General features: G+C 47.0%; 1 protein-coding gene across 1 annotated transcript in view; it reads right to left on the bottom strand.

Annotated features, from left to right (window-relative positions):
* Nucleotides 1-1835: 1835 nt before the first annotated feature.
* gpc3 (glypican 3) overlaps nt 1836-21617 on the bottom strand; it is a 119670-nt gene continuing 99888 nt past the window's right edge. Inside the window, exons 7-8 of the mRNA XM_076043508.1 lie at nt 17124-17313; nt 1836-3856 (exon numbers count right to left, since the gene is read on the bottom strand). Of these exons, the coding sequence (XP_075899623.1) occupies nt 3654-3856; nt 17124-17313 (393 nt within the window). The 3' untranslated portion in view covers nt 1836-3653. The remainder of the gene's footprint in view (nt 3857-17123; nt 17314-21617) is intronic.

The raw sequence follows: 21617 nt of genomic DNA, 5'->3' as shown, positions 1-21617 counted from the left end.
AACAAGACACAGGATTCCCTTAACTTTAAGAGAGTGTGTTTGCAAGCTGGCAGGTGTGTTGTGACGAGAGGAGCCGCAAAGCAGTTGGACGGAAGTGTTGATGGTATGAAGACACACTTTTAAAAACTTGGGAGACGCAAACTAAACACAATTAGCACTAATGAAGCTAGTTAGATTGCAGAGCTGCCGATAAGGATCTGCTACCTGGTTAATGGCTTTAGGGGGTGAAAAACTAATGGGATTTAAAGCGGAGAAACCCCACAGAGAGGAGATCCTCTGGCCCTGGGTGCTTCATCATGTTGGAGTGAGAAAAACAGATCCGAGGAACAGTCCACATGATTCACAGAGTGCTGCAGGGACTCCGACAGCTACCTGCACAGTTCAGAGGATCATAAATTAGACGATTCATGAAGAGCTTTGAAGTGCTTCTTGGATAGATATAGATATACTGTATATATATCAATATTTGCAACATTGTGAGTCGTGTTCATGGAGTCTGAAACATGCCGCGCTCTTATTTTCCAGGCTCCCAAAGCAAAATCGCTCCTTTCAGACGATGTTTGTTATCTCTCATTGGTTGATCTCTCCACTCCTTTATGACCCACCTCAATCACTGTCCAGGGGTTCCATGTTTTCTCACCGGCTGATCGGGCAAGTAGGTCAGAAATCTACTTAGCAGACTTCTGGGGGGGTTTCACAGGCCTGCCTCTGGAAGCGTTAATAAAATGACAACAAAGACTAAATTATCAAGCTTAATCTGACCTCAGACTGATTGCAAGTTACGCAAAGCTCAAAGTTTCATTTACATTCTTTACTGCCATCAGTAAACATGGCTAGGAAGTTGGCTCATGAAAGCAGAACAACTTAAATGCTATGCTCTGGTTGTACTTTTGCCTTTCTTACTCTCTGTTTTGTTGAAAAAAATTCAAACTCTTATATTACATATTTTTCAAGAAATGGAAAAAATTAAAGGCTGTTTTGTCTTCAATTTGGTCAACTACAGTTATTGTTAGAGAGCACAGTGGCGTTAGTTGGCAGGGCAATCTCTTGCACTGAAAGCTGTACAAAGTATAGAAAAGGTTTGATGGTCTTGTTTTTTTTTTAGGCTCTGACAACAGTCGAAAGTTTACAAATGCCAAAATGCCTTGCATCATTATGTTTTGCAGTGACACCCTTTTATTGCTGTCACAAAGAGAACATAATACACCAAAACTCCAAAGAGATAGTTCATCTTTCAGGCTCTAGCTGAAAAAAGAAATCCTGCCAGTGCCACCCTGTGTATCAGCTGCAGCACAGTGAGACGCTTGCTACACAATTAGATGGGGTCACAAACACAGCATGACCAACACTGGGCCACACCCTTAGCGCAGAGATCAGCGCAATCAGGTGCAAAGTCACACTAGAACCTTTAATCGGCTCTGAGCTCCTGTAGACTGAATGGGGTTTATGCAGGGCACCGTCTGTGGTAACTGGAAGTCCAGCTTGGTTAGTTACACTAATCGCTGAAATTTACACTAGCATTGCTATCATATTAACAAGGTATATCACTCATTCATCCAACTCCCAAGTTTTCTTTTAAAGCAGGCACTAAATATGGAGTTAATCATCAGTCTATTGATGAGCCTTTTAGACCTTTTATGGTTTATTTATATCTTAACATAAAGTAACTGCAGGTGTAAAACTGTGGCTTTGGCACATCTAACCATCCAAATACAAGGCAAATCATGTTCTCTCCCAACACAGCCAAGTCAAAAACATTCATGCAACTATTCTGGTTTATGGGAATGACACCGTGTCTCCCATCACGACCGCTTAAATTTGACAAAAGACCCCAAAAAAGTAAAACATTTACTTTATTGTACACTGTCAACATTGAACTGAGAGACAAAAAAATACGGGTGGCATTCCAGTCCATTAGTCAACATGTGGCTGGAGGATAATTGGCATAAACGGTGATGTCTGTTGACAAAACACAGGTGGAACTTATTACTGGCCCCGACAATATGGAGGTGTCACAGTGTCTGGCAACCTGACCTGCTCCCCTTCATGCTGCTTTATTAGCACGACATATAGTCTCACGGCCACATGGAACTGAGACATTGTTGCTCTTATTACGACTAGCACTTGCACTTTTCCCCTGAAACTATGTGTCACGTAATCAGGTTTTTGTTTTTGCCAGATCGTTTTGACCTCTCTCTCACGTCGCCCTGTGTGGTTCGTGTCCAGGTGCACCACTTTTTACTCCTAACCGAACAATATGTTCACAGCCTGTGTGAAAACCCCAAAGCTGTTGACTACCGGCTCACTCCAGTATCCCAAAGTGGGTTGGTTATGGCTAATGTTACAGGTATGGATGAAAAAAAGGTTTGCTATTTAGCAGAGAAGTCAGCTGGGAAACATTTTTTTTGTTGTTTGTTTTTGTTTTTTTTACCTCCATCAACAGTGCTTCTGTCTTCAGGTTGGAGAGCAGAACCACTTCTTTTTTTCCTTTTTTCTTTAAAAACCACATTTTGTAAATCAAGCAGAATTTAAGACAACAGAATTTGAAAAAATAATAATAAGACCTCACGTTAATACTGTTTGTGTGCCCAAATGCAAAATGGCGAGTACAAAATCAAATGCAAGTACATTGGCGCTTATATGGAACTATGTATCATACAACTCCTGGCTGTTTCACATAGTGTTAAAACATAACAGCAATAAATTTGCAATCCTTTGCCTTCTAGCCCCCCAAGAACCAAACTGACTGTACAATCAACAGTTTTTCTTCTTTTGTTTTGAATATGCCAGCAAGTTCAATTTAAAAAAATTCATTGTAAACATGGCACCAACACAGAAAAAAACAAACAAAAAAAAAAATCTGTACACTTGTCAGGCTGATTTGGAGACGTACCTTCTCATAATAGCCCTTGATTATTCTACTGTCGGGCTACTTATTAAATAAATACATTTATAAATTAGTAAATCAATTAAAACATCAGTGTTACAACAGAAAGCAAACACTGACGGTGGGAGTGTGGATCAGTCTGAAACAAAGGAGCTACCACTAGCACATGAGCAGTGAGAAAGAAGGTTGAGATTTTAAGGTACGGTGCATCTGAAAAATGAGGGTCTCTCTGGGGAGGAGGCGGGGCTACCCACAATGCCGCAGCATCGTGGGTTTTTTCTTCTTTTTTTTTAGGGTAGAACCACTTGTCACTATTGATTTTTTTTTCTTTAAAGGTTCTGTTGTTCGTCTGTCTCCAAACCCTGCTTGGTTCTCCACAGCAGCGCTGCCTAACGACGAGGAGACGCCTCGCCTTGTTATTACCCAGCAGGAGAGCCGAGGGAGACTGAGACCACAGACCGCAAAAGTTCTAAAAGTCGGAGCTGGCCGAGTTTTCTTATGTACACGATGCCGCGGGTTTATCTGGTGAGTTTTTAATGGTGTCGGTCTGTGAGTTTCAGTAGAAACAAACCAGCTTCTAAACGCGAAGCGGAACTCGGTTCCAGGCTCATTCCAGTGAGCGGCCGAGCCAAGAAGAAGACTCTTGGGGGGAGGACAAGGTTTTTTTTTTTCTTTCTGGTTCCGCACAGTTTTTGTTCAAATAGGGAGGAGAAAAAAAAAAGAGGTGCTGGAGTTGGGAGGGGCGGTGGAGAGGATTGTGCATGAGTCAGTGTTGACAAAGCAGGAGCAGAGCGAGCAGCAGCAGCATCGTGGTGGTGGTGGTGGTGGTGGTGGCAGTGGGGAGCATCCAGGCCCCCTGCAGGGCGGGGGCTGCGGAGGAGACTCCGCCCACCCCGGCCGTGGCCAGGCGAGGGGTCAGCAGCTGCTCCTGGAAGGTGAAGTCGTCCATCGGCAGGTTGTCAGCCAGGTCTGGGATGGAGACGGACGGAAGAGACGGGGACGGGGTAGGAAGTGGCGGGGAGGAGGGAAGAGAAGGATGGAAAGTATTAGAACAAACAGCGCCACAAAAAAAACCCCAAAAAATGTGAAAAACATGTGCGGTATGTCTGCCGTCCCGCACAATGTCCTCTCGCAGCTGTAAAAACAATCAAAGATTTTAGAGAGAGGGGAAGATTTTCACCTACGGCGCCCAGATGCCACAGGTTATTGTGGTAAACACGTGTTAAACGGCGTAGAGGGACTTCGAGCCATGCATTGGAGCGGAGCTGCAGACCCGCAGAAACAAAAGGCTGTAGAGTGAAGAGGTCAAATAAATTAAAAAAAATGTCGAACAAACCTAATAAATAAATAATAATAAAGAAAATCAAGATAATCAATCATCAAATTTAGAAAGAAAACGGTTACAATAAAGGATCTCAAGTCCTGAAACTATTATGTAAAAAAATAATCATTAAAAAAGAAGCTAAAAACGTGTTAATTTGCACCTGCTGCTTTCAGAGAAATGCCTCCAACTCCATATTTAGCCTGCAGACTTGAGGCTTTTTTATTTTTTATCGGGCTCCCAGTGCTGAATCGGTACCTTTAACATGTGTTGATAAATTAAATAAACAGCCCTTTGCACAGTCCGCTGGGAATCCTGTTCAGCTCAGCAGTTGACGATGAATCTCCCCGGATCACTTTGTTTCCATCGTCTCGTCATTAATTAAACTGTGTTCTGTGTTTTGTTTTGTTTTTTAATGCCTGTGATAAGATTATCCGAGACTTTATGAGAACGTTTCTATGATTTAAAGGGATGACATGGGGGTGGGGGGGGCTAACCGTAATGTGCATTCTTTTTATTTCACGACAAAAAGCCCTCAACATCGGCGACTTTTGGCCGCAGTCTCAACAACAGCAGCGACTGCTGCAGCAACGCCCCGGGGCCATGGCGGCCAAGTTGATGTTTCCCTCGAGCAGCAGCAGCACTAACAGCAGCACCAGCAGACTGTGGTCGACTGGGAAACTCCCAGGTGTCCTCGGCTGTTTTTCACCGTCTAGATATGTGGCACGGAGAGGCTGGGGTGGGGGGTGAGGTTGTGTTTCTAAATAAGGGCAAAGACATCCATAGTTTATCATAGCCACCTGCTGCTGCTGGTTGCATGTGTGTGTAAGCCAGAAGAAGTGGGAAGTGTGAACAAGCAGTGTGAGGACAAAAAATGAAGAAATCCACCGTGGGGATTTGTTTGGGAAGGAGTTTTTTGTTTTTTTCTTCTTGAAGCGCTGGCCGGTGTGCGCGACTAAAAATAACACACAGCTGTAAACTGCATCATCCCTCTGATGGGGAGCTGAGCTGAGTTGCGGCCTGGAGGTTGCGGAGGTTGTGGTCTGCTGGCACCAAAGAAGTGGTCAAAACCGAATCCAGCCAGAGGGGAGTGGAGGGGAAGGGGGGTTTCACTGAATGAAGAGCTACCCCCCCCCCCCCTCCCCACACACACACACACACACACACATACCCCTTCCAGTGCCCGCAGGGGCCCCTAAACGCTGCCCAGCCAACAGCTCCATCTGAAACAGAGGAAGGAGGCAAATAAATAAACCTCCACTGGGCCGCCATCGCCATCGCCGGCAGGATTTCTTTCCAGTTACGACATCGGTTGAACGGCAGCAAGGGGAACAATTAACGTTTTTTTTTCCTTTCTTTTTTTCTTTTTCCTCCTTTCTCTTCTCTCTCCACCTCCTGTGTCCCTCTGACAAGGCAGGCAGCAGTGGGCAGACATTCCTTTCAGGCCCTGAAAGAATGATTTGTCACTGTCGACAGCGGCGCACTGTACCGCTGAGCCAATTAAGCTCAAGGTGCAACTCGATACAGCTCTTGTACACACTTGCGGACTAGTGGGGGCAGGGGGAGGGCCGCGTCTGCATTTGTTATGTTTTTTTTTGTGTGTGTGTGTGTGTGTGTGTGCGTGTGTTTGTGTGAGCGGGTGACTGAGCGGGGTGTGTGCCAAGACGTTTGTGTGCGTGCGTGTGTGTGTGTGAAAAAAGCGAGAGGCTAAGTGGGAGAGCATTGTGTCGGTGTGCTTTACAGCAGCAATAATGTGCGCCAAGAAAAGAGAAACGTCTCAGGCTGTCGGGGTGGAGGGTGGAGGGTGGAGCGGGTGTGTGTCGGGGGGTTAGTTTAAACATTTCGACATGAGAAGCACCACAGAGGGGCCTTGTTCTGCCAGCCTTTAAAACCAAGCCAATGGGGACCCCGAGCACTGTGCAAACCGCTAGCGCCGCTGCTAGCTCCTCCGCAGGGCTAATAATAACCCTGCCATCGTTAATGAATGATGGACACCTGCGCAAGTGAGAGTAGAGGAGAGGAAAACTCAGACAGAAATACATCAGCTCGGAGGTGGGGAGCACAATGGACAGTCGGTGACAATTAGCCAAGTAGACGGATTTGCCACAGCGCTAAATATAGAGGCGCCGGCTGCCGTCGATGTGACCAACGTGGGCCAACGTGTCTTTCACCAGTCAGTCAGTCAGTCAGTCAGCCCTCCCTTCCTCCCTCCTCTCTAGCTCGGCTATTGAAGCTTTCCATTTCAGGGTTTATCGCCCCTCAGAGGACGCCAACCCCCCGCCCCCACCCCCCAACCACCACCACCACCACCACCACTCTCCTTCTTCACCAGACTCTTTGCTAGCATGCCCCTGCTAGCTTCACTGAGGCCTTACGAGCTCGAGTTACCGAAGAGAGCAAAGGTCAGAGTCGGAGCCGCTGATTCGTTACAGTGTGGAATGAGAATGAGCAGGTAGGTTCACTTGTACTCGAGTCACCAGCTGTGGGAGGAAGGGTGTGTGTGGGACGGTGGGGTGGGGGGGGTCACGACGCTTGCAAGCCACAGCTTTATGTTTTCATGAGGGACCATTCCTCAGGAGAGCAGACAAATAAAGGCTGGCTGCGGCTTTTCAGGGGCAGCCGATGTTTATTTGGATTCTTCTTTAAGGTCAGCCAGTCGCTGCTTGCATATATAAACTGTATATATATCTATATATAAATGTGTCTGTCTGCGTACGTGCCGTGCGTGTGTGCGTGTTGTGCTTGTGTCAGTATGTGCAAGGAAGAAGAAGCAGAAGAAAAAAAAGAATCCTGGTGGTTTGGGTTTCAGCGCCCCCGAGGCCCGTCGCTAACAGCTAGTTAGCGGGTTGCCACAACAAGAGGGAGCTGCAAGCAGCGAGAGGTAAACCACATTTTCCAGCGGCTACAGGTGGTTGAGGCGACGAGACGACGCGCCGTGTGTAAATCCACAGGACTCGCAACTGCAGAGCAGAAAGGAGGAGACGGTGCTCACGTCAGCTCGCCCGTCGCTACGTTATTGTTAACCCTGGGGTCAAATGTGTACCGTCATGGTCTAGTACAGTTTATTCGCTACATGTGTGCTACGCACAAAGGCCTTTCTCTTTTTTTTCCCCCCCATCTTTTTTTGGGTCAGATAAATATGTGGAATGTTAAGTCTCCAAACACAGGTGCTTCTTATGAAAGCGCTGCGAGATGGTTTAGATTGCTGCTACATTGGCAGACGATGTGCGCACAAAACACACCTCAGCCGCTCAAATTTGATCTCACTTTAAGATTCGGGCCGGCTTAAAGCCATATTGTGCTTTCGCAGGTTACGCAAATGTTTTTCTTTTGGTTGTTTTTTTTTATCCCCTTCAGTCTCATCTAAGCGGAACAAGTTCCTTCCTCAATTTAACAGTGATTTCAGCAAATTTGCGGTATCGGCCGTCTGCTGTGTGTACGTGTGTGTGTCTGTATACGTGTTTGTGCTTATGAGTGTGTGTGTGTGAACTTTCATCTACCAAAATGAGCAACAACAGTCTCTGTAAACATGTGGCAGGAGCTGCAGGCCTCATCATTGATTCCATCTTATCTTAGTTACATAAGAACCAAATTGGGATTAATGTCAAATTGGTAACATTCTGTTCAGTGGCCCCCGACGAGACCCGACCCGACCCGATCCGAGCCGAACGTTGCTTCAGAGGAAGCGAGGGGGAGTGTCCCTGGGATTCTTGTGTCCGTGGGATAGGGGGAATGCGGAGCGTCTGCCTCCACACCCAGCGGCCGACCGCAGGGGCAACCCGGAGAGGCCGGCCAAGTCGGGGCCAACACAAACGGACTTCCAGAGGAGGCCCTGCCCCGGGCCCTCGCAACGGCCTCGCAACCTCCACAACACTCACTGTTATTCCAAAGAGGGCGGGGTGGGGGTAGGAGGATGGGGAGGGGGGCATGGGGGGGGGGGGGGGTATCCACCCACCTCCAAAAGGCGCAAGATGCCAACAAACGTGGAGCCGAGGACAGACAGGAAAGACAATGGACTGTCTGACTGTCTGAAATGAAAGTGAAATGAGATCCGACGACTGATTTAGGATAAAAAGGGTGGCGACGACGACGACAGCAGTGACAACAAATGGTTCCCCAGTGTTGAACGCGGCCATTTGCTCCCATACGAAAACAGCTGACACACAGAGTAATTTCTTTCGACATTGTTGCTCTGCGGCGCAAATGCAAGTCAACACATAATAATTAACGTGGTTGTATGGTGAAGAGGGGGAGGGGTGGGGTGGGATGGGAGGTCGGGGGTGGGGTAGAGGGAGCATCAGAGAGGGAATGACCAGCATGACGCACCCATTAGCCTCTCGCTACGCTGTACAAATTAGATTTACGGCCATGTAGTTCCCGTCTCCACTTACAGGAGCGGCTAATAAGAAGGGTTGAACGGGGGGGTTGGGAGGGCTTATGGGGAAATTAAAGTTTCCCAGTCAAGGCATAAATACATTTGGACTGTAGGGGTGAAACCTTGCAGCATCTGGTCAGTTCGCAAAAGGCGGCAAAAGTATTCACATTATGTACTCGAGTAAAAGTACAGTGAATACTTGTGTAAAAAAACACACAAAGTAAAAGTACTGATTCAACTCCTTTACTCGAGTAAAAGTAAGATAATCCCACTTTAAAATATGATCCAGCTTTGTATTGAACTACACAACAGCAGAGTTCAAACAGCTCCACTTCAAGTGACCACTGTAGTGATAAGTGAATTACTTTGAACAAAATTTGACAGAATAACTTTTAAACACAGAAAGTGCAGATTGCAATTGTGTTACAAATGTAGGGAGTAAAAGTTTAGTTTAGTTTAGTTTAGTTTAATTTGAATATGTTAACGTAAAAAGTCGTCCGAAAATTAAATACTCAAGTAAAGTGCAGATACCCAAAAAAGTCTACTTCCCACCTCTGTCAGCCGAGTGTGGAGTGGAAAAGTGCGAGAAATCAAACACACAAGGAGTGGATTCTGTACTGAGGGGCCCGGGTGATGAGGGGTGGAGGGGGGGTTCAGGGCGGGGAGCTCGGCCGTGTACAGAGGGAGGCCTGTAGCCTTGGTGTCGGTGCTAACCGGGGGTCAGAGGTCGGCAGGGAGCGGCGGGCCGGGTCAGGGCTGTTTCTGGACTCTGATTGGAACAATGGTTACTTCTTATCAGCAGCAGCAGAGAGAGAGAGAGAGAGAGAGAGAGCACTAGCATGGGCTAGCAGGTCAGCGTACCAGTTTGTCCCGGGGGACGACCCTCCGGTCGGTCAGGGAGCATCTAAAACATCACACATTCCTCAGATACTGTCTTTATCTTCAACGATGATGATGGAAGGGCTGTTTACATTCTCCACTCGGCTCCGTCCGTCAGTCAGTCAGTCAGTCAGTCAGTCAGTCAGCAAGTCCAGTCAGTCAGTCAATGAATTGTCAGCCAGTCAGGCACTCAGTCAGTCAGTAGCCAGTCAATCAGCTAGTCACTCAGCTAGTCAGTCAGTCAACCAGTTAGTCAGTAAACCAGTCAGTCAGCCAGTCAATGAGTCAGTCAGTCAGTGAAGGAAATGTGGCTAGTTTGTTGTGTGACTGCTGCCACTGACTGCCACTCTCTCCCAACATTCCCGTTTTTTTTTTTCAGATGTCCAACATACATACATACATACACGTACATATATCATCGCAGCTAAATCTATCTTCCCCATTTGTTTGTTTGTCAGTGTAGTTTGTTTCTATCCACACACATTTATATATTTTTTTGACTGATTTATTTATTACGCTAGTAATTTCCTAGTGTAACTGTTTAGATAGCAGATTATTTTCTTGTTTTGTTGTCAGTGTTTTCTTTTGCAGTGAATGCGATCGCCCACAATTTTGTTATACTTTTAATAACAAATGAATCTGATTTTGAATCTCAATCATCAGTGGCAGCTCAGACAGCATCGCTGGAACGACTCACTCACTCACTCGCTGCAACATTCCCTGATCGGTTGACTCACCGGGTTGGAACGCGGAGCCTGGTTTGCAGGCCGGTGCGAAGGGTTAAATGTGCGACATGCAAAGAAACAAACTGCTGCCGAAAAACTTTTCAAGACATTTCACCACAAAATGGCTGCTGTGTGTCGCTGGCGAGTGCTGGAGCGGCGCTCCGGGAGAGAATGGCCTCGCAGTGTGTGTGTGCGCGCGTGTGTGTGTGTGTGTGTGTGTGTGTGTGTGTTTTAGCGCTCTGCGGCCGAGCTGATGGACACGGCCCAGCGACGGGCCTGGAATCAATTTAGCGCGTCCCAAAAAAAGTGCCTGTGAATGTAAATAAAGCTCTTGAGCAAACAAACGTCATTTTTTTGTCTTTCTTTCTCTCTTCATTCTTTCTCTAAGAGGCGGTGCACACAAACACAAAGACAAAAAAAATTCACAGGATCAGAGAAATTAATGATAAACTGGTGGGGGGCCTCGTCCAGATCTAATCAAAGCTTCTTCTTCTTCCTCTTCCTCTTCCTCTTCTTCTTCTTCTTCTTCTTCTTCTTCGTCTTCGTTGTCTTCTTCTTGGTCTTGGTCTTGGTTGTCTTCGTCTTCGTCTTCGTCTCCATCTTCTTCTTCCCCCTGAGTCACATGACCAGGGGAAAAATAATAGATAGCAACTCGCACTCTCAAATAAGAATGATAATTATAAACATTAAAATGGTGCAAGGCCAGAGCAGTTCCATCCAAAAAATTAAAAACGGCTTGGTCGAAGTTGCCTGTCAGAGAGACATTTTTGAAATGGATACTTGCTGGCCGTTTTTCATTCTTTGGGTCACATGACCAGGGGACCACCGAATCGTGTGGCTCTGGTGGGTAACAGGAGCGAAGAGAGTGGAACAGCAGCGGCAGCAGCGGCAGCAGCGGCAGCGGCGGCGGTGCCTGTTTACACAGATGGTGGCGAGCTTCATTATTTTTGTGAGGGGCGTGGAGGAGGTGGGGACGGAGGAGGACTGGCTGCAGGTTTATTGAGGTTGTTTAGAAGCTGGAGGCAGGACGGCGGCCGGGTCAGAACACTTCCAGGCGGAGTCACGTTGTCGGGTCGGTGGAGCAACCAATGCCCACTTCCTCCAAACAACATCTTCTCTTGTTTTTTTTTTTTTATTATTACATTCGATCAGTATAAAGCTCCAATTAAACACCATTAAGACGGGGTGGCAAACTTTTTGACTGGTGGGGTTACAGCAGGTTAAAAAATTTGACAGGGGGCGCCGAAGCAGGAGCAAATGGACGGAGTGTTTTGGTGACTCACCTCAAAGGAGATCATGGGATTTGAAAACATGTGCTTTAATATCAATTGAAAATTAATACAAACATTACACAAAAATATGTGTCTTTGAAGCCCCACGGTATTAAGCTCTTTGTTGAAACAACTCTTAAAACACTGAAAAAATGAATGTAACACAGCTATTTTATTACTGACTTACTATTAATAGAATTTCTTCAAGTTCTGCGGGCCGGATTAAAAAGCTTAACGGGTCGCATATGGCCCCTGGGCCGTAGTTTGCGCATGCCTGCTTTAAAATGATCGTGCTTTGTTGAGTCTTTTTCTCAAACTGAGCAAAAACAACAAAGCAAAAAATTGACAGCAGAAATGTATTTTGTGGTATTGTCTTGGAGATATTGTGATGTAAAAACAATATTGAAGCCGCTGAACCATATACCATAGCTTTTTAATACAGCCTGCCGACCTTGTAGAAATTATATTAATAGTAAGTAAGTAATAAAAATGGCTGTATTTCAACCATTTTTTCCCATTGTTTTAGGAGTAATTTAAATAAAGAGCTAAATACCTCAGGCTGTTTTGTTGTAATACTTTTGTTCATGGCATTAAAACACATATTTTCTAAACATCCCATGATATAGTTTTTTCTCCTATGAGGTTGGTCACCGAAACTCTCCATCCATCTTTTCCTGCTCCGGCCCTTCTGTCAAATTTTAGAACCCACTGTGGCCCACAAGTCAAAAACCCTTGTGTTATACAGTACAGCTCTTTTGATCTTTGACCCACCAAACAACACTCATTATTTGGCTATTTTCTGTTTAAACCCAAACCAGAGGTTGTCCACTAAAACAGCAACAGTTGTTTACATGTCTGCTCCAGATGCCTAAAACTACTGTGCATTGCAGTCTGAATGAATATTGATCATTTTCTATTGATCATCATAGGAAATGTTCCATCAGAGCCTGGGAGTCGTATTTGCCAGGTTCATGGCCGACCACGTCATCCAAGGCTTACTTCAGAAAGGTTGAAAAGTTGAAAAAGATCTCGCAACTAACAACAAAACAACAACAATAAAAAAGCATAAATGGAACCTCGAGGGCACCCAGAGACTCCTCCTATCAGACACCTGCACATGTGCACCATCTGATGCGGCTTCCCTCCCTTGGTCTCACGCCAACCTGCGGCACGCAGCCCAGCCGGCCCCTCGACCTGCCTGCCAGTGGCATGTGGAGGGCATGTGCACAGGAAGCACATCCACAAGAGCAGCAGCCCGGATAATCAGCTTTATGGAAGTAAACGGAGCTTAGAGACGGAGGAGGATGAGGAGGAGGAGGAGGAGGAGGAGGAGGAAGGAAGCAGGGTGGATGCACCCGCAGCCGCCAGAGCTAGCGTCAGCTCTAACAGAGCGAGCTAGCGTCAGCGCTAACCGAGCGAGCTAGCGTCAGCTCTGTTTGGATTACTTTTTCTTCTTCTTCTTCCTCCCCCTTTTTTCCTTTCCATTGGATGAAGACATGTGGCAGACACTCCACCGTGCAGCACCGCCGTGGCGCCGTGTGACTCACCTATCAGGTGCTGGGAGGTCAGGGGTCGCAGCTGTAGCTAATTAACATACCAGGTTTGTGTATTAGCAGCGTGAGCCTTGCCAGCAACAGCCACGGAAAAGAGTGAAGAGTGTATTAGCTTCGTTTTTTTTTTTCACCCCATCCAGTCTATCAAAATTCAGAGTGTATCAAAAGCTGTTCTGTCTGATCCCCCTCCCACCCACCTCACCCCCTTTGCACCTCCCTCCCCACCTAAACTCTCTCATCGCCTCCTTCTTTTCTCATAGCCGTTCCGCTTTGTTCTCTCAAAGTTTGTAGCCGGGACTGAAAGCCGAGCCCGGTCCAGGCTCTCTTCATAAGCTGCGTGTTTCACATTACAGGAATATTTCCACTTTGTATTTTGCTAACCCACCCCACCCCCACCGCCGCCGTCGCTGATAAAATGCTCTCCAGCTTCCAAAAGAGGCAGCGTTCCTTTCAGGGTGCTTACAGTGACCGAATGTCTGCTGTTAACAACAGGCCCATTGAGTGCAGGTCCCGCTGAGCGCGTTGGCGAGGTAGAGAGCACACGGCAGAGGCTCATCCCAGTCAGCAGGCAGAGCCCCGAGCGGTTGCCGCTCTGATGACTGCATGTTTCCAAATTAGATATGAATAAAAAAAAAAAAAATAGAAAAGAAAAGAAAAAAAACTCTCTTTAATAAGCTATTTAGTCTAGAAGTCAGCATTAGACTTTTAAAGCAGACGTTTTTATGAGTCCAAGAGAACTGAGTGGTCAACTCCCATTACATAAAGAGGCTTTTCGGCTGATTGTTACCATATTTTCTAGGGAAATTTGAGTTTTGTTTTGTTTTTTCCAGGATTCCACTGAGGCCCTGTGAGAATTCTAAAAGTTTAGAAAAAAAATGTCTTGGTTTTATTTTATGTTTCTAGCATATAAAAAGTGAAAACCGTTGCAGAAATGTTTCCGGATGACATTGCTGCAGTGTTAGAGAGGTGGGGGGGCGGGGAGAAAGGATTTGGCAGAGTTCCCAGCCAGGAAGCAGGTGTGCATGGAAGCCAGGAAACACAGGTGAACCCTCGCTGTCGCCGTCATGCAGTGTGACAGGACGTGTGTGTGTGTGTGTGTGTGTGTGTGTGTGTGTGTGTGTGTGTGTGGCCTGTCCTGTCCTGGAATAGCTCCCATAGCCCGGAATACTGTTGGGAATGGGCGACATGGGGTCTGATTTGTCTCATCAGGGGAGTGTGTGTGTGTGTGTGTGTGTGTTGTAGGTGAGTACAGTAATAAGGGCGGGCAGGTTGTGGAATCTGAGGAGAGAATAAGTGCTGACAGACAAATCGCTGCAGACGTGGTCCTGACGGCGGAGCTCCGCCTGTGTCCTGTCTGCACCTTGTTGCTGCTGCAGCTCCTGCAACCTTTCCTTGTGTGTGTGTTGTGTGTGTGTGTGTGTGTGTGTGTGTGTGTGTGTGTGTGTGTATTTGTGTGTCACACAGCACAGACAGGCGGCCCATTAGGCGTCATGCGTGGCTCTGCAGGTTGACCTTTGAACCCCACAGTCCTCCTCCACCTCCTCCTCTCTGTTTGACCAAAGCTGCTGTCCGAGATCTTCTCCTGCTGGGTCATCGAGGGCTATCAGCGGCTATCTGTGCGTCTGCCAATAGGAGGGGGGGTCGGGTGGGCTCTCCAAGGTCTGCAAACATCACTGGCTCAAACAGGCGCAAACATGAACCCCAGCGCCTTTGGACTCACGGGCCAGGGAGAAAAAAAACAAGCAGCGAAGACATGAATAAAAATCTTAAAAAATGGACGGACACACTCGGTTAAAAAAGGGAGGAAAATATCAGACTCCTGCATGGGTCCAATAATCAAGTTCCACCCAGAGCCGTGGACGTACAAACCTGCGGCCCAACCCATAAAGCAGAATTTAATATCATAATTTCGCCAATACTCATATGAGTGCTTTTACACCATTCATTCATTCATCTTCTATATCCGCTTATTCCAATTCAGGGTCACGGGGGTCTGCTGGAGCCTCTCCCAGCTGTCTTAGGGCGAAGGCAGGGTGACACCCTGGACAAGTCGCCAGTTCATCGCAGGGCCACATAGAGACAAACAACCATTCACACTCACATGCACACCTACGGACAATTTAGAGTGTTCAATTGACCTCACATGCATGTTTTTGGAGTGTGGGAGGAAGCCGGAGAACCCGGAGAGAACCCACGCAGACACAGGGAGAGCATGCAAACTCCACACAGAAAGGTCCCAGGCCTGGGCCCCAGAATCCAACCCACGACCTTCTTGCTGTGAGGCGGCAGTGCTAACCACTGCACCACCGTGTTGCCCGCTTTTACACCATATGAGTGTAAAAGCACTCGTTTGTTACATTTAATCTATGTAAAGAAACTTTGCAACTGTAACGGTAAAGTTTCTGTCCAGACTAGAGTGTCAATGTTCAGCAGTTACAAAGAGTCATAACGTGGAGAAAAGTTCATCCATCATGGAAACACTTCAGCAACATCACAAAGGGATAGCTGTAATGTTTTATCCACTTATTTCTCAAACGCCTAAAGAATTATGATTTGCTGCTTTGAAAGTGGTGCTTGTCGCTGATTCTCTTGTCCAATCACAAGTGGTGTTACTAAGATGGTGTTTAAGCAGCTGAACCAATCATCACTGCAAAATAGCTACAGCGATCCTCAGACGGTCAACGACCAAGATAGCTATATCTGTAGTTTACCTTTTTTACATTTATCTAAAATTTCGAATATCATAACGAGACTAATATTTTTCCCACCTGGATTCGAACCCAGGGGAAAAAAAGTTTGAAAAAAAACAAACATTCACTAATCAGCTGTTTTCTGAAGGTGCCCGTCAACTGTGGAACGACTCTGGATGATCTCAGCATTACAGTGTGTGTTTTTTGATTTCTCTCTGGGCTGCTGGGAGACGGAGAGCTGCGTTAGCCGTTAGCACAACAAGCGTGTGCGAGCGAGCGAGGGCAGCAGGCTCTCACGGCCCGGGCGGCTGGAAGCGACGGCCCTGCAGGATTCCAGCCTTAACCCCGGGTTCCTGCTCCCGCCGTCTGCCCGGCCAGCCCTCAATCTCTGGCACAACATCCCCGGCAGGAGAACGGCTGTTTGCTCAGCTGCCTCGGCTTTGTGCTCGCGCCTCCGGCCGCCCGGCTCCTGTTTTCTCCTCGTCCTCCTGTTTGGTTTTCTTTCCCTCTCCGACTTTTGTAGCTTCATTTGTTCTCCGTTTGGCTTTTTTTTTTCTTTTTTCCCCCTTCCCGGAGCTGCTTCACGCCCGCCGTTTTTTCCAGGGGGATTGACGGAGGCCGAGGTCGCGAGGTCACGGGGTCGTGGGGTCGAGGTCGGGCGGCTACCTGAGGAAGTCTCGCGTCTAGCTGCTGCATAGTGTCACCGCGGTGTCAACTTGTTCGCCGGCGCTGCCAACGCCTCTCCGCTGTGTTTGCACTGCGATCTGTGCCACTCACGGCCAGAGAGGCTCTGCACCCTTCAACCACTACTGAGGTGACTGGAAGCACATGACTCCTGTTGGTTTAGCCAGACCAAAACGTACCAATAACTTGATGGAACAACAACTGACCGACATTTTACCCATATCCTGCATTTTGTGTTTGAAACGCTGCAAACTCAGTTAAAGCTGCACAAGTTTAGTCTAGGATTCAGCTGAATGATGGGTTTATGGATGGATGAATGGATGATTGACTGGTTGGATGATGGATCGATTGATGGATGATGGATGGATGGATAGATTGATGATTATGGATGGAAGGATAGATGGATGGATGGATGATTGAATGTTGAATGGTGGATGGATGGATGAAAGGATATATGATGAATAGGTGGGTGGATGGATAGATGGATGGGTGGAAGGATGGATGGGTGGATGGATAGGTAGATGATGAAAGGGTGGATGGATGGATTGATGATGGATGGAAGAATGATTGATGGATGGATGGAAGAACGGAGGCATGGAAAAAGGATGATAGTAGGATGAAGTATAGACAGAAGGATGGGGATGGATGGCAAATATATGGATGGACAGACTGACCCACAGACAGATGGATGACGGATGGAGGGATGCACAGACGGACGGCCGTCGGAACGTGTCTAACCTGCAAAGATGCGTAACCGTTTGCGCCTGGGCGGCGGTCCCAGCCCCGACACTCCGGTGCACTCGTCTTCGTCGTCGCAGTCGCCGCTCTCGAACCCTTCCTGCTCGCCGTCCTCGCTCCATCCCTTCACCCCGGCGCCACGTGACCGGGCCCTCCAGCGCTTCTCAGACACCGTCACCAGCTGCAGCAGCTGTGGGCAAACAGTCCAGAGGTTAAAGATGCTAGAGGCTAAAAATGAACAATAATAATAATAATAATAATAATAATAATAATGATAATAATAAAAATGAATAATAATAACTGAATCAGCAGACAGGGACGTTGTATTGGTATCCTGACATTTCTGTGAACTCCTGATGCATTTTTTTTATTGAAATGCATTATTGCAATATTGCTGTCTTGATTATGTCTGCTGCTGCTGCTGCTGGAGGAGGAGGAACAGAATCAGAATTTAATTGTACTTGTGTGATGAGGGGCTGATGGCTGTTGACCCAGTGGGACATAGTAGTAGGAAAAGACCCCTTAGGCTGGCATAGCTGCTGGGACCATCAAGAAATAATAGTCCAGAGTGGTTTTAACAGGGCAATAGAGGTCAAATCACACAGCAGATTTTAGGCCTCCAGATTGAGGACAGCGGGATGAGAGTTTAAGGAAAGTACAGCACTGTGATTGTGTTTGTTCAATTAAGACCCATTCACCTTGTTATCATCTCCTGGACAGAGAACCTTTTTCCGTCGAGGAGACCCTGCCAAAGGACGAGGACGACGGCGGCGGCGCAAAGTGATGCAGACAAGCGATATGAAAAAGTTTGCCCGAAACGATGGGGTCACCTCAAGGACACGCCGGCACCGCAGGCAGGCTGATCCGCGATAAGAAAACAAGGCTGTGAGTTCACCACGACGTGTCATCATCCGCAGCTGCATTCAGTCGAGCTTCTGGCCCGTCAAATGGCTCCGCTTGCATATTTATCTCCCCCACCCCAACCCCACCCTCACATGATTTACAAAAAGGTCATAATGTTTCAGGCGCTACAGCCGTGTTTATTATCAAATGTCGTCATCTGATCGAGTCGTAAACAACGGCAGAAGGACGACTGAGGAGCCGGTTGAGCAAGAGGCTTCGTTCGTTACGACGGTGAAGCTGTGAGAAAAGAACCGTGAACTTCCTCTTTCCAAAAAAAGCGTGTAAAATCAGACATGTTGAGACTGACAACAAACCTACGACTTTGTTTATATTTGTTGTTGTTGTTGTTGTTGTTGTTAAAAAATCTGTTCTGATCTGATTTTTACATTAATTAACACTTGGAATCAAAAAATAAGAATTTAAAAAAAATTAGAATTAAAACGTGTACGAATAACAAACTGAATGAACATACATAATAACTTCCGACAACTTTCTCCCCCCCTCTGTCTGTTACCGCTGGATGTGAAACACGTGAGCAGCCTCCACCAGGCCGTCACACATGATTCATGAGAGTCCTGCCAAGCTAACAGATGTGCCAAATTCCTGCCCCCCCCCGACCCCCCACCCCCTCGACTCATCCCCTCACCCCAACCCCACCTCTTTCATCTCGCCGCTCGGCTTCCACGTGTCTCTCTGTTTTGTGTTGGTTTATTATTGACTTCCTTCCCATCTGCATATGTCAGCACGCATGTTTCATTGTTGTTGTTGTTATTGGGTTTTTTTAGGGGGAGGGGGATTTGTTGGGCTGCCTGTGGGAGAAAATTGAGCTCAGATGGGCTTCGTGTCAGGGCAGCAGGAGCAGGAGCAGCAGCAGCAGGGTTGTCTGCCTGAGATCAGATTGTGCGCAAAATGGTATAAAAAGAAAAAAAAGAAAAAAACAGCCAATCAGAGAATGACATCAGTCCAAAACAGTCGACCTGTGTCTCACCAGTGACTGACGTCGGGTAGTTTGGAGTTTGAACACACGTCACCTTGTTCTTCGACAAGCATCCATTCGACCTCCCGACACTGAGGCCGAGTCACGCAGGTCGGGACGCCGCATTTCTTAAAGCTGCCTCACCACTGAGACCCGGAGACATACAAACACAGCCAGTCACAGCGAGTCACAGCGCCTCATTTGGCACAGCGCCACCTGTTGACAGCCCACGTTGCCGCCTGTGAACGCGTGGGAGGGAGGACGACCTCTCCACATGATGAACAGCGGCTTTAATGCACTGAGCTGCTTTGTGGAGGCCAAGGCCTCTGATCTGCTGTAGTCACTGGGGAGAGTTAGCAAGCGGGCGAGCAGGCGAGAGAGCTCCCAGAATTCCTCTTGGCGGTTGTATCCTGGCAACTTGACCAAACTCTCGGAGAGGAGAGGAGAGGACAGGAGAGGAGCGGGGGGTTGCCAGTTACACAAGTCAACTGACTGAAAGGAGGATAAAGTAGGAGAGATGCACAGCGGGGAAAGATGTGGCTAAGGGGGTATTTCAGATGAGGGTGAAAATAAAAATAAAATAAAACACAGTCGGCAAGTGTGACGTCTCTGTTTGGATCTGCTCAGTCTGTATCTGAACCACCATCACACAACAGACCTCCGGCCTTCTGATAGCTGCACACAGCTGAGGAGGCAGGAACCTGCACAGCTTAAAATGTAGATTTTTCTATTTTATTTAAGCCTCTCAGCCACGCTGACATTTTCCTGTGTTTCAGAGCCAAATGCCGAAAGAGGCTGATTGGGAACTTCCTGTGAGGTAATTTCCCATGAGGATTCATATAAGTTACATAGGAACATAGTTTCTGATTCTGATGATAATTTACAAATGTTTAAGTATGGAATGGATAAATTAACACTCTGGAAGAGCAATAAAGGGCCAAAACTGACTGTATGTTATTCAAGGTCATGGAATTTAAAGGTTTTCTTGAAGTTCCTTGTCAGTCTAAGCCTGATCTGTAAAGACATTAACAGGTTTAAATACTCACCTAACATTGCATGAAACCATCAAGGAAATGATCATTATGTATATCAGTTAAAATACAGGGTTGTGTGTATTTGTCTCACTAAAAATGTTGAGTGTTATTATTAGTGAGATAGATCCACTGGGGGAGGGTGAATATGTCAACATATTTGAGCTTATACGGTGTCCATCATGAGGACTGGTTGATAAGGTAACCAACCAACCAACCAACCAACCAATCAACCACCCAAACAATCAACCAATCAAAAAAACAACTAATCAATCTACCAGCCAACCAAACTAATCAATTTACCTACCTACCAAACAAACAAACAAACAAACAAACAAACAAACAAACAAACAAACAAACAAACAAACAAACAAACAATCAACCAATCAAACAACCAACTAATCAAAACTACCAACCAACCAACCAACCAAACTAATCAATTTACCAACCAACCAACCAAACAAACAAACAAACAAACAAACGATCAACCAATCAAACAACCAACTAATCAAAACTACCAACCAACTAATCAAATCTATTTTCCTCTCAACCCAGCCATGGCCAGCAGCAAGTCCCGACAAAAAAAAATAAGTGCCTGATCGAAACAAATCAATTTCAGGCACATTTGTGAAAGTATGATCTCACAAGTTATAATATATTTATATCACAGAAATGTACAAATAGAAAGAAAGTCCCTTCCTGCAAGAGGGGGTGGTAGGGCAGGGCAGGACAGGGCACAGCAGCCCCCCCATGTGGCCAGGAGCCACCGAGACCTCTGCCCACTGGCAGCCTGCCGTCCCCACAGCTGCGGTGAGGTGCAGGGAGGGGTTTGGATCTACGTCCTGAGTCTGACAGAGCCGCAGCAGTGTGATCTGGTAAGAGCCTCAGCATTCACCGCAAAAAAGGCAGAAACCTCATGACTGAAATCTTCTGCAATAAAAAAAAAAAGAGAAGAGCCCAAAGCAAAATGGGAGACAAATAAATTAAACTTTTTTCTTTTTCTTTTTTTTTGAAGCAATGTTTCAATATGTTTCCCATTAGCAGAGAAGAATCTGGCTCTGGCGCTCTTCCTCTCCTTCCTCTTGGTCTTTCCTGTGTTTCCAGAGCTGCTCTGGCCTGGAATGGCAACTAGACACAGATAATTGAATCATGGCAGCTCTGGGCGCCGCGCCAGTTGCAGATTTTTTTTTTTCCCGTTTTTTCTCTCCCCGCCGCACGCCACCTCCACTCCCCCCCGCCTTATCCGAAAAAGCGCAAGTCACCCGCCCGAGAAACGCCGTTTTTATGTTCGGCACGAGAAGCTCAAACATGTGGCCGATTGCTCAAGGAAGGAAGGCAGAGAAACACGCAAACCGCAAGTCTGTCACTGCCTCCTACACATCACATGACCTTCGCTCGGGGTCAGCGAGGCCGGCCATGGTGGCTACTTGCTCCACTCCACCGAAGTGGAGAGACAGAGACCCACCTGCTGGGAGTCGTCCACGTTCCAGCGATTTAATGATCATTTACGAGTAAACCAACAGCCTCAGCGCGGCGGAAGCACACATTCCTGTAGGTAGTGAAACGGCTGAGAGGGAGAGTGTG

This window comes from Nelusetta ayraudi, unplaced genomic scaffold, assembly GCF_046127955.1.
Source record: "Nelusetta ayraudi isolate G7.1 ecotype Tasmania unplaced genomic scaffold, CSIRO-AGI_Nayr_v1 ptg000075l, whole genome shotgun sequence".
NCBI lineage: Eukaryota > Metazoa > Chordata > Actinopteri > Tetraodontiformes > Monacanthidae > Nelusetta > Nelusetta ayraudi.
The sequence above is the reverse complement of the archived record's forward strand: the minus strand, read 5'-3'. Positions and strand labels throughout refer to the sequence as shown.